Genomic DNA, 13,631 nt, shown 5'->3' with positions numbered 1-13,631 from the left:
GGCTATTCCCAGAGTCTTCTCCTCCCTTTTCAAATTTCCTCTCTGCAACAATTAGGCCTTTGCTTACCTATGGAATGCTATTTACTGAAAGAACCAATCACTCACCAATGGCCCCATTCAGGTTCTGGAAAATGTTTGACTTGTGATCAAGGGTGATCCCATGTTTCTCCTAGGAGACAGCAAGGAGAAGGTGGTAAGAATAAAAGCCTTCCACAACATCCTGCCCATCATTCCTCCAGTTATGCAACTCTGGGACTGGAAGGAACATATAATCATCCTGACTAGTAATTAGATTAGAATAGAATGTTTATTACAGTCATAGACCAACCCAGGTCTATTCTATTCTAGACTAAAAACTATTGATAATCCCAACCTCCACATTCTCCTAGCGTGTATCTATACACTGTAGAAATAATGTACTTTGACATCACTTTAACTGCCATGGATCCATCCTATAGAATCCTAGGATTTGTAGTTTTGTGAGGCAGCATCACTCTGTCTTTCGATTAAAGGACCACTACAAATTCACCCCACAGCCCTCCTATGACATTCGCTCACCCTCAAGGCTGGGTCCAAGTAAATGCGTGTATAGAAGAGCTGGTCGTCATCGTCATCCTTGTATTTCCATAGCTGGACGATGCGATTGATGGTGGGGGCATAGCCAATGAATCCTGGGAGAAAGAGATACAAGCTTGCTCCTTTGAGGGTTGTGCATTATTCAAGTCTAGCCTTGCATTCTTAAGGGAAGGATGTCAAGCTCTGTGGTTTTGTGAATGTACTAGCCTACATACAATTTTTGGAGGCATCACAATTGCAGCCTCCTCTACAGCTGCTGTCAAAATTATGTGTGATGTGTTTATGGTGAACACTGATACCTCCTCCTGAATTACAGAGGTCTGTGAAACCACAGGGCAGAACATCTCCCCCCCTCTTGTTAAAGGAAGCAACAAGACGAGAAAACAGCATTTTGCTGTGGGTTTTTCTTTTTCTTTTTCCCCCCCCCCAGCACTTTCCCCCCACCCCGTTTTGAGGGGGGGGGGGGGGGGGGGGGGGAGATAGCAAATCTGTTGTGGTTTTGAGTCTGAATGTTAAAGGGGCTATAAAAGGTATCAAAAACATTTCAGGGATAGGATTTAACACATTGGGTACTTCTGAAAAGCTCAAACTAAACCCCAGTGTGGATTCACTGCCTCCCACTGATATGGACACTATAAGCCATCTCCCACCTCCTTTGGTACATTTGGTCTTTTACCTCCTGAATTGAGGAATCGCTTGCCCACAGCTACCGGTGGGTACTTTTCAGCCAGTGACCACTCTGGCCAGCAAAAACTTTCTGCAGAGAAGACCAGATTGCTCTTGAATTGCTGGAATTTCCAGAGAAGTTCAAGCGGCGTCCCTGCTAGAATCACATCATAGCTGAAAAAGAAGACAGATTCAGAGCCTGAATTTTGGGGGTCAGGCAGGAAAAATAAATCATGTAAATCTAAATGATCACTACAGCTCTGTGAGGTAGATTTCCATCAGATATAACCTGCAGCGAACCCACTTAGAGATTGGCTGAAGGAAAGCAGATCAGACGGTTTGGGTTCTCTGTGTTCTGGGCTTCTACCCAGTTCTGGCTGGGAACCCAGCACAGACGGGTCAAACATATCACTATCACCCAAAGGGAGACTAATAATGATGTTTTGAGAACCCTCCATGGTGGTACCCAGCCATACATGCAAGCTCAGAATAGCCTGTCAAATAAGATATCACAACAACAAAACCCAGGCCATCCTTTGCAAGCTCACCTGTCCACAAACATGACGATCAGGTCCTCCTCATTGGCATATTTTTTCATTTCAGCCTTCAACCAACGGACCTTCTGTCCTCCACCAACTGTCCGGGCTACATCCCCTCCTTTCCAGTCTTCACCTAGGCCAAGAGTCTGGGGAAGAGGATAAACAAGTGTAATAGATAAAACAGAAGCAAAACAAGCAGGATCTTGCAAACTCAATCTCAGCTACTTCCAAGCTGGAAACAAGTGATCATGCAACTGTCTTTCAAGTCACATTGATCCTTTCCTGGCATCTCCTTGCCCCACACATAAAGAACAAAGCATTCACAAAATGTGGCTCTGGGCTGCATGCAACGCCCTTGAGGTTTTCGGGTTCCTCAGTTCCTCCAAACCTCCTGTTCTCCATTGAGTGAAGGCACCTGAGAGCGCCTTCTTGGTGGCTGCTCCTAGGCTGTTAAATGATCTTATTTTCAGAAAGAACATTACAGGTATTTCTCATTTTCGTGGGTTCCTTGGGGAAATGTTGGGAGGGCAGGTTGGCAGCTACCTTGACAGTGTAGTTGAAATATTTGGCAGTCCGCAGGAAGCGCTGGTAGCCCTCTGTCTCCTCAGTGGCAGCCGTCAATACCAGGAGTTTGCCTGCAGATATGAAGACATATATGGGCAAAAAAAGAGAAAGTTAAATGTGGAAATGACTATTTTATAGAAAGAACAGGCCTGCATTTCTCTGCCTGCTATTAAGAGCAAAACAGCAGCAGGAACCTGGACATCCAGGTTCCTAAAGTATTTTGGCTGCCGCTTAGGAATTTAAAGCAGGGACTTTCCCCTTTCCAGATGTAGGAAACTGGTGCCTAGAAAGCAGAACGTGGCGCCAATTCATTCCAGGTTTTTCCCCCCTCCAGCCCTAGAAGAGATTTAAGGATTTAAAGATTTTGAGAGGACAGATGCAGGAAGAGTGACACATTCAGTTCAGCTTCCACAAGTCTAGACACAGACAACTAGCAGGAATTCTTTCACAGAGAGGTAAATATACAGAGCTGGAAATTATTATATCTAATTTATCCCATCTTTCTCTCACACAACAAGCTCAGGACTCTACTCTCCGCTTTGATCCTCCTCATGCCAACCTTGTGAGGTAGGTTGGTAAAATCTCAACCTGGTGCTTGGCAGATGTTTGGATTGCAGCTCCCATCAGCTAGGAGCTGAAGTCCAAAAATATTTAGAATTTACAAATTTTCAGAAAGCCAGGCTGCAAACTGGTGGCTGATCTATGGTCAGTATGCACCAACAGTCTTCACCCAGTGCTCTAATGATTCCTACCTAGCACCTTCACTATCTGTTGGACTGCAACTCCCAGCACTCTCAGAATGGGGATGATGGGAATTGTAGGGCTCTAGGTTCAGGGAAGGCTGGGCTAGCTGCTGTACTGCATGGGCATCCCTCCAAACCCATAGGAACAATCTGTAGGTTGACAATTATGTATCCTCCAGCCCTCCAGATATTGTTAGATTGCAGGTCCTAGCGGCTTTTGACATCACAGTCCATGGTGAGGAATGCTGGAAGTTGCAGCCCAACAACATCTGAAGGGCTGCACAATTCCCATCCTTGATTTTGATCTGTGATTTTTGGTCCAAGAGTCAAAACTATGTTATGAAAAAAAAACACCTTGAAGGGAAAAAAAGTATGTTTAAACTCATCATTTTCATTCTGAAGAAAAGAAAAAGCAATGGTCATGAGGATGTACAAGATGCCCCAAGTCAGTTGGGAAGTGGCATGAGCAGAGGAAGAAGAGGGATCTATGATAGAAAATTGGGATCCTGAACCAGAGTAGGAGCATATTTTGGATCAGGACCTTGTTTCTTCAAAAGTATTATGCAGTTTTAGCATTGTTTTTTAAAAAACGTACAGACACACCAGAGTTTGGGATAGTTTATTTCTTTGGACTGAAATGTGAAGGCTAACTTTTGTGAAATCATATTAAGTTGCTGGCCAGCTATTATGGAGGAGCCCACAAATTCTGATTTTCTTTTTCTTTAAAAAAATATTGTTATTGATTTCAATCAAATTCTGCATTTCCAGGACTCCCATCACGATAGTTGGATAGCTTCCTCAGCAAGCCTCTTTCCTCTATGTTTCTCTCTGAGATTTTTGGAGAACAGCTTTATTCCTCAAACAGTATGATGGACAAAAAGTCCCAAAATCCTTCAGGTGACATAGCAGATAAAAAGTCCCAGAATCCTTTAGACATCATGGGGGATGAAAACTCCCAGAATCCCAAAGGCAGCATAGAATTTTAAAACTCCCAGAATCCCTTAGGAAGCTTGGACAACAAAAACTCCCAGAAACCTTCAGTCAGTATGGTCAGTGCCCATGCTAACAGAGGTACTTTGGGGAATTATAGGGTGCATCTACATTGCAGAAATAATGCAGTTCAGCACCACTTTAACTTCCATGACTCCATCCTACAGAATCATGGGATTTGTAGTATTGTGAGGCACCAGTACTCTTTGACAGAGATGGCGAAAGACCTTGTAAAATAAAAATCCTAGGATTTCATAGGATGGAGCTACAGCACTTAAAGTGGTGTCAAACTGCATTATTTCTACAGTGTAGATGCATCCCTTTGTTGTTCTTATTGTTGTTGTGGTGTGCTTCCAAGTCATTTTTTTTACTTATGTGGACTCTAAGGCAAACCTATCAGGGTTTTCTTAGCAAGTTACTTCAGAGGGGGTTGCCACTGTCATCCTTCGAGGCTGAGAGAGCGTGACTTGCCCAAGGTCACCCAGTCCACCCCTATTCCCTCTTTAAAAAGCTTTAAGAGGTAAAGGAATGCATTCATTTTGATTCTGAAAGATAAGATAGCAGGCAAAACACAAAACAAGCACTAACACAGAAAAGAAAGCACATTTTAATTTGTTTTTAACTATTAGTTTGTCTCCTTGTTGGTGTCTATGTTATATGATTACTGTTTTCTTGTTCTTAATGTATAAAATATTAAGTGTCTATTTTTTATTAATGTTAATAAAATCACACACACACACACACACACACACACACACGCTTGTCCCTCCACATTTGCAGTTTTGACTATTGCAGCTTTGGTTATTGACAGATTTTATTAATATGTTATATCTAGGAATATCTAGGGTCCTCCAGCGCAATTCTACAGTCAACTTTAACCAAAAGTCACACTGAAGGGCCTAGAGAGTCCTAGAGTGAACAGCCCACGAGGCATTTGCAGCTCCTCCAGTGCAATTCTATGATCAATGCCTGGCGGATGTTGAGCACAGAGTTGCAGAGGAGACCTAGGGATTCTTACAGAGGTGTTCTCTCCAATAAAAACATAGTGTTTTTGTTACTTGCAGATTTTCTACATTCATGGGGGTCCTGTGCCCCTAACCTCAGCAAATGTGGAGGGACGTGTGTATACACATAAACACACATATAAACTTTAGAGTCTCCTCCTACCCTTATGCAAACGGTTTTGCCTCTAACTGATTCCCTTCCATCCTTCCAGATCCAGGTCTGCATTTTGCTCTAACTGCCTTTTGGGGGTGATGCTAACAATGATCACACAGAGAAGCATCTTTCTCTGTAACTGAGAGCTTTATCCCAATCTTGTCAAATCCCCATCCTCCAAGATATCACATTCCTACAGCTTAAAAGGCCTGACAGATGCACCTTCCTCCTCAGGGCATCCAGGTGTTACGAACCGAAAAGGAGAGGCATGTATCCTAGAATGTGTGGGATGGGGAACAGCAAAGGGGTAAGTCAACAGCACAGGAGAGCAGGGGGCAGATGGAGGAAGATAAACCTGCCAGAGCCTTGTTAAGATGTGTGAACCTTTTGCACACTCAGGCAGGAATGTTCAGTTGGTACCGGAGGCACAAACCGCACGTACCGGAGGCACCCATCGCATGTAGATTGGCACAAATAGGTCCAAAAACAACACTACCCACATCAAGAGGAGTAGAAGTTGGGCGTGATGTTCTTTCTTTCTCTCAAACACACACACACACACACACACACACACAAATCCAACATTCAGTTTACAGCTGAGTGTTCGATTTGTTCTCCTCAGCCCCGCAAAAGAAAAGAAATATATCCTCAAACTTTTGCAAAGCATCATCTTTATGGGAAGAGCAACTGCAAAACGATTTGAAGGCACACCAGTTTTATTTTGTGATTATTATCCACGAGGAAAAGGGGGGGGGGGATAATAAATTAGTTTGATACTAATTGCAAATAAGGTTAACACATTGTAGCAATGGGACATTGTAGTAATAACTAATCGGCAGTTTCTTTAAATCATGAATGATCCACTGAGGCGTGGGGTGGTTTTTTTGGTATTTCATCTGGAATATCACATTTCCAGTTTTTAAAAAATCTGCGTAGTCAGGGGAGGGAAGCCATAACAACGATTTAAAAATCTAAAAGAGACAGTGTGTTGTAGCAGTAAAAACAAATCTGACTGGAATGTATAGGTCCAAGTTCTAGCACCAAGAAGTTATGAAACTTCACTGGGTGGCCTTTAATCACAACCACTCATAAACTGACCTACCTCACAGGGTGGTTGTTCTGAGGATAAATCAAAGAAAAGAGTTATTTAGGCTACCTACTGAGTGGATAAAACATAGTGTTGTTGTGGTTGTGCGCCTTCAAGTCATTTCTGACATGGCGATCTTATCATGGAGTTTTCTTGGCAAGATTAGTTCAGAGGAGGTTTGCCATTCCCTTCCACTGAGGCTGAGAGAGTGTGACTTGCCCAAGGTCTACCAGTGGGTTTCACAGCCAAGCTGGGAATCGAACCCTGGTCTCCATAGTCACAGTTCAACACTCAAACCACTATGCTATGCTGGTTCTCAAAATATAGGGTAGAATGTGAATTTTTAAACACAAAATTCAAGGCTTATGTGCTTGGATTCCCCCCCCCCAAAAAAAAACCCTTTTGTCTAATCCAGAGGTGGGAACCATGCATCCTTTCAGATATTTGCTAGATTGCAACACCCAGCATCCAGTAGCACCGGAGATACTGGCTGGGGCTGCTGGAGTTTATAGTTCAACAATCTGGAGGGCCATGATTCCCATCTCTGGTTGAAGCAGTGGGATTCTAGAAATGTCTGCTCAGAAGCAAGCCACGTCGAGCTCAATGGAGCCTACTCTTTGGCAAGTGAGTTATAGGACAGACTTTGCTTTGTCTCTCACTAATAACTGGCTAGCCAGCAAAGCAACCTTTACTCCTGCTCTTGCCAGCAAGCATGACTGCATAAATTATTACTTTTCCAAAATAAGAAAGCAGTGGCTTTCTTACATTCATGGAATATTTGACAATATTTGACCACAGACAAAATAATAGTATTTGTCTGGGTAACCAGCTGGTGTGCCAACTCACTTCCACTTCTGACTTTCCATTTCTCGACAAGCAGATGTAAGATTTCTGGAGATGAGGGGGCTTTTCTTTACATATGATATCCATCCATGAACACTCATACTTTCACATAGAATGAGATTGAGGGAGGGAGGGACAGAAAGGAAGAATCCTGCAGTTTTTATGGAGGGAATCCATGCAGCTGCAGTGTTGGCTGGAACACTAGCAATCTTACTAGAACCACAGATTCTTCCTTGTTCCCATGGCATTTTTCGGATGAAACTGGATGCAAGGAAGCCATGACCTACAACCCGATCACCAGGTTTCAGGGATGTGGGGCCAGAAATGAGTCACCCCACGTCTTTAGCTCATTCCATTTTGCTCTTAGTTTGTTGGTGCAAAGTAGTAAACACATTGTTCTCAGTTTGTACTGTATGTTTATAGGGACTGACTTTCACAGTTTGCTCCTACAGATTGAAACCACGGTGGCAAGAAACAGGGGAGATCCCCACTTTTAGCATCTTAACTGAGCCTAAAACAACACAGTTAAAGCAAGCAGTGGTACATATACTTGTGTGGGAACAGATCTATCATGTTCTGCTATGACAGGGACACGTGAAGTGTTGCATCTGACCCAAAGTGCTTTTTGGTGGACTCTATAATAAACAACCACTCCTAGAAGTCTCCAGGAACAATTATGCACCTTTTAGATAGATTGCTAGCTCACTAAAACCACCTTTTAGATAAAGCAAAATGATTTTTCAAACCTAGAAGTGAACTTTCGGCCATTTTCAGTTTACTGTCAGTTTTCATTTTTTGGCTTCCTCCACCCCAGTCTCTGTGGCCCAGAGAGCAGAATATTGGCACTGACTTTTTGGAGAGTGTCTGCCTACTATCCCAGAACCAACATTTCTTTCCAATTGCCCAAGTTCTAGCAGAGTCTATTAAAGTCCAGGAAGGGTGGGATCCAAATGCTTCCTTGAACTCATACAAGAACTTTATGTGCTGACATGCATCTATCTATGGCATTGCCACAACATGCTAGTACTATAGGCCTCCAAGTACATACACAGTTTGAAAGGTGCATCATGGATGTCTATGGGACCAGTGTGTGAAAATCCAACAGATTCTAGAAATCCTGAAGTCTACAGAAGTCTACAAAAGAGGTCTACACATCTAGATGTATGGGAAATGGCATTGAAATGAACAACATCAGATGAGTGTGGGCAAGTTTTACAAGTTGTGATGGGAACGCCTCAATTATACCTATTCCTAGAGGAGTGCAGACCACATGGATGACACCTCAGAGGGGGCTACCTGCCTTCCAGTGTGGAATGTATCACCATGCCTCTCAGTAGGTAGACCAGGACTCCTGCAGACTGAAAGTCCTGAGAAGAACCCAGTCCATCTGCTCAGAGGTGACAAGGAAGTCAGACAGGATGCTGTCAGTAAACCATGGCAAACTCCTAGAGGCCTCTCCCATCGCCAAATGGTTCCTGGATTCCTTCAGGACTTAAAAACAAGGCAGGTAGACTGGAACAACCAGCACACAGGCAGTCTCTTCTGGTGCCCTGATGCATACTGGCGGAAAGTAGACCGAAGCCTTTCTCTTCCATAGCAGCCCAATCTAATCCTGAGGGACTACTGGCCTGGCACATCCAAACTTGGGAGTGATAGCATGAGTTACTGCACTGGGGTGCCACCAACCCTAGTGATGCCACTATTCCTAGACCTCATACAACAAAGGACCTTAGGTGCGTGTGTCAAGGGAAAAGAAATCTCTCAGCAGAAATGGGAAATACATTGTGGGCTGCGAGGTTCCCCCTTCCTTCTTCAAGTTTCATCCATCCTCTTTTGGCTCTGATGGGCTCAGACAGCCGCCAAGTGGTGGCCAAGCCTCTGGCTCCTCAAAGAACCTTTCAACAGATCAGGAATGTAGTCTTGGGGGATTGCCAAGGCTTCTGCTCTGGCACTAGAAAGCTCCTCTTGGTTTATGGTAAAGGCAGGCAGGCTGGTGCTGCAAGGAGTGCAGAGAGTGATTTTGGACATCCAGATAGAGAGCTCTGGAAGAAGAGATTGACTTTGAGGCTCTTTCCCATATTGCAACAGTCCAGTAAATAATGTATCAGCACGACTACTTCCACAAAAGTAGTCACTACTTCTTTCCCTTGCTATTCCTAAATCTGAATTTAAAACTTGCTTGGTTTCTAAAGCATCTGGGGCTTCAGTTTAATATTGTTTTATAATCCTGTACATTTGATTACACATATTGGCTAGTTTGTTTTATATTATACTGTATTTTTTGTATTCTACCTTGATAATTTGTTTTATCACTGTATTGTATAGTTTTATTTTACTATTAATTCCTTCCCTCTGTGTGTTCATGTATGCAGAAACTTTGGATCGTACGTCTCTGACAGACCCAAAGTTTTTGGTTGTAGTAGCTATGAAGCGCCTTGTAAATTGATGCCATTATTTAAATAAATAAATAATAATAAAAGCAAAACAGGCTCAAATTCAAGATAGCTGGCAGTTCCCTGCTTCCTTTTTTCAGGCCATCAGGACTAGACATTGGCTTTCAAGCATTAAAACCAACCAACGTTTTGTGTCACATTCATACAGAATGTATGGATGCACCCCCTGGAAAATGGACTGGATAGTAACTGGATTGGGCTATAAGATCAGACCTACAACCTGAAGGACAGCATCATAGGCAACTGAGCCTGACACCAGATGATCACTGTCTCTCTCTTCCAGCAGATCACAATGTTTTACAGTCTCCCAACTGGAAGGAAATTTTGATTACTGTCATATCTGGGTCATGTTTGCTTTGTCTGATACTTTGGGTTCAAGTGAGGGACACAAAGCATTGGATGGTGAACAGGGCTTGATGAACAGCCCAGAAATATGTATGCAGATATGCCTCTGAACATGAGCATTGAGCTAGGTCAGTTAAAGTGATTTCAAACTGGATTATTACTGAGGTGTGTTTTGGACCAGAGATATAGGACGATCCCCATCTTCAGAACTAACTACTGATGCCATCACTGTACTGGAAACTGAAAATTGTATTGTACCATCTGCAGTCCAATCTGGACAAAATACCTAACACATCAAAGCAGAGTTTTCTAGAGAAAGGATTCCCTTCTTGGGTGTCGTCCGTGCCCAAACCCATGACTAAATCCCTCTGAGCTAAAATTTCCACACTACTATTTTTTGCTCTGCAAACATTGGAAAATCTGGCTTCAGGTCTCCCGAAGCGTCCCAAACCGTCACCAGCAAATTCTAGAAGCTGCCAGAAACTTCTCAAATTGTCCAGTGTGGGCTGAGGGAGGGAAGGAGGGAGATGAGCACAGGAAAGAAAAACCGGTCATTCAGCCAGGGAAAGAGAAGGAGTCGGGTTATTTACACCACAGATGATGAAACTATCTAACAAGGCAGGGAAAAAAGAAGGGATTATGAAGAAGTCTAGAAGTCTAAAATACTTTTTACAAAGGGAGAGTTGGGGAAGATTACATTTTTGGACTACATCTCCCAATATCCCCTCATCAGCAGCGGAGGTTCAGGGCCTTGGCTTGCTGTATTCACAGTGGAAAAGAGTAACAACTATGGTAACCCAAGGCCAATGGACTTCACCCACACATCTGAGAAAATGGGTTTAAATCCACAAAAATTCACACTGAAATAGACTACTCTTCAAGATACCACAACCCTCCTCTCCCCCTCTTCTTTTTTTATACTGGAACAAACTAATGTGGTTTGAAAGAAAGGGGGAAAACTTTGCCTCTTTCTTACTTGTAGTAAGTATCCACACTACACAATTGTAGCACTTTGGTGCCACTTTAAATGTCGTGGCTCCATCCTATGAAATGCCGGGATTTATAATTTCGTAGGGGGTACTTAGAATTCTCTGCTAGGGAGTTCTAGTGCTGTAGTTCAGAGGAGCACATTAGCGCATGGGAAGTACAACCAGCCCATCATATCCTTGGATTCCTTATCCATGGATTCAACCATTCACAACATGAAAATATTAAAAAATATATAACAAATTCCAAAAAGCAAACCTTGATTTTGTCATTTATTTAAGAGAGACCATTTTGCTAGGCCCTTGTATTTAATGGGATTTGAGCATCCACAGATTTTGGTATCCATGAGAGGTCCTGGAACCAAACCTCAGCGGATACCAAGGGCCCGCTGGACCTCACTTAACTACAAATCCCAGGATTCAATAGATAGGAGCCTTAACCATCTGATAGGAGTGGAGCCTTAACTGTCTATTGGTATATAATCATATATAAATAAATGGTATATAATTGTGCAATGTGAATTCACTCATTCAAGACAAAATGGCACACCTTGTGGGTTGTGGGACTCCTTGGAGTCTAGGGAAATGCTGAAAACCAAATGGGAATTGCAATGCAATGTGAGCTCTTGCTTTAAAGCAGATGTGAATATTGCCTGAGAGACAGTGGCCATAGCTTTGTGTGGGTTTTTCAGACTATGTGGCCATGTTCTAGAAAAGTTTATTCCTGACATTTCGCCAACATCTGTGGCTGGCATCTTCAGGAAAATTATGGATACCGGCCATGAAAGCCTTCAACTTCACAGACAGCGGCCAATTTTGCACTAAATTCCTTCCACAGGCTACACTCTGCCTTGATGGTGCATGAAAATACCTCTTTATGCAGCCATATCCTAGCCAAGAAAAAGAAAGTATGGGGCAGGGTTGCCAGAGTGAAAAGAGAGGATCCGGTGCTGGTTATCCCATCCCCAAACATTGTTAAACCGAAAAATCCTGGGGTTTGTAGCTTGGTGAGGCACTGGAGTGCTTTGGCTGTGGATTCTAAATACCCTTCTCTAAAGTCCAAATCTCAGGATTTCAAAGGATGGAGCCATAGTGCTATAATTGGAATCTTAGTGCTATAATTGTCTAGTGTGAACGGGCTCCGGATAACAAGCAAATCCTGCTTGAAACCCCTCTTTCTGCACAATCATTAAAAGAACAGGCGCCATTCCAGTTTTCACTCTGGAAATCCCTGGGGACATCCTGAATAAAAAAGTTCAGAAAAATGGGTGTCTGCTACAAGCAATATTCATCCAATGCCCACTTTCAATCCCATTAATAGGATCCAATACTACAGATCCCAAAGCGACCCAAGATGACCCCCCAAACAGCATCCCTATCACTCAATGCTTCATTCAGAGGGCTATAAACTTCTTTCCAGAACCAGACAGCTGTCTCCAGAGACAAAATAACTTCCTCTTGCAGCAGGCTAACATTTCACAAAGCTGGAAGCAACAACCCCCTGAAATATTATCCAGCAACTTCTGCAAAGTCAATTACAGCCATGAGGAGAGGGAGAGATTCACCTCCTGGGAACGTTCATGGAGGAACAAAGCACATTTTGTGCTTTTTGGGTCAGCCTAACTAATAGTACAACAACAAGGGGTTGGGATTTTTTCCTTCCTCCTCTGGCTACGATGGATACCCTTGCTTTATTTTTATATACCGGAGAGCCTTAAAGTGCTAAGCCAACCTGCCTTGATCAATGGTGGTTTTAGCACTGGACTACGGCTGCATCTGCACTGCAGAAATAATCCACATTGACACCACTTTAACTGCCATGGCTCAGTGCTGTGGAATTCTGGGAAATTGTAGTTTGGTGAGACGTTTAGGCTTCTCTTGTCAGAGAGCTCTGGTGCCATAACAAACAAGTCACACTTTCTCAGCCTCTCTCTTTGCTTGGAGAAGAGAAGGTGAAGAGGTGACATGATAGCCATGTTGAATTATTGAAGGGATGTCATACTGAGGATGGAGCAAGCTTGTTTTCTGCTGCTCCAGAGACTACGACGCGGATCTATGGATTCAAACTACAGGAAAAGAGATTCCACCTAAACATTAGGAAGAATTTGGTGATAGTAAGAGCTGTTTGACAGTGGAACACACTCCTTTGGAGTGTGATGGAGTCTCCTTCTTTGGAAGGTTTTGAATAGTGGCTGGATGGCCAACTGTCGGGAGTGCTTTAATTGTGTATTCCTGCATGGCAGGGGGTTCGACTGGATGGACTTTGGGGTCTCTTCCAACTCTAGGCAAAACCCCTCTGAACAAATCCTGCCAAGAGAATCTATGAGAGATTCACCTTAGGTATGACATAAGTCAGAAACGATTTGAAGGCACACAACAACAACAACAACAACAACTCCTAATACCAATGCAATGCAACATTTGTGCAGCAATCCTCATCCTCGATATGTCACTTTTCTCCAGTTTGGGACTCATGGCAGCTTACAGATGTTAAAAGAGACACAGCAAAACAATATACCAAATACAAAAGTTAAAAATATAATTAAGCTATCCATAAAATTTAAACCAGCTAAAACACAGACACACACAACTATGAAAAATAAGCAATAAAATCCAAATAGACAATGCAGCATAACTGTGCAGGGCCCAGTTCTCTTAAGCAGGTTTCAAAGGCCTGATGA

General features: G+C 43.1%; 1 protein-coding gene across 3 annotated transcripts in view; it reads right to left on the bottom strand.

Annotated features, from left to right (window-relative positions):
• Nucleotides 1–13,631, bottom strand: part of PLOD3 (procollagen-lysine,2-oxoglutarate 5-dioxygenase 3) — a 28,739-nt gene that overhangs the window by 13,422 nt on the left and 1,686 nt on the right. For all 3 annotated transcript variants that reach the window (XM_042473027.1, XM_042473026.1, XM_042473025.1), the window contains exons 2-6: nucleotides 2,325–2,416; nucleotides 1,791–1,927; nucleotides 1,253–1,416; nucleotides 559–671; nucleotides 106–169 (exon numbers count right to left, since the gene is read on the bottom strand). In XM_042473027.1, the coding sequence (XP_042328961.1) occupies nucleotides 106–169; nucleotides 559–671; nucleotides 1,253–1,416; nucleotides 1,791–1,927; nucleotides 2,325–2,416 (570 nt within the window). The remainder of the gene's footprint in view (nucleotides 1–105; nucleotides 170–558; nucleotides 672–1,252; nucleotides 1,417–1,790; nucleotides 1,928–2,324; nucleotides 2,417–13,631) is intronic.

This window comes from Sceloporus undulatus, chromosome 6 (assembly GCF_019175285.1).
Source record: "Sceloporus undulatus isolate JIND9_A2432 ecotype Alabama chromosome 6, SceUnd_v1.1, whole genome shotgun sequence".
NCBI classification, from domain to species: Eukaryota; Metazoa; Chordata; class Lepidosauria; order Squamata; family Phrynosomatidae; genus Sceloporus; species Sceloporus undulatus.
The sequence above is the reverse complement of the archived record's forward strand: the minus strand, read 5'-3'. Positions and strand labels throughout refer to the sequence as shown.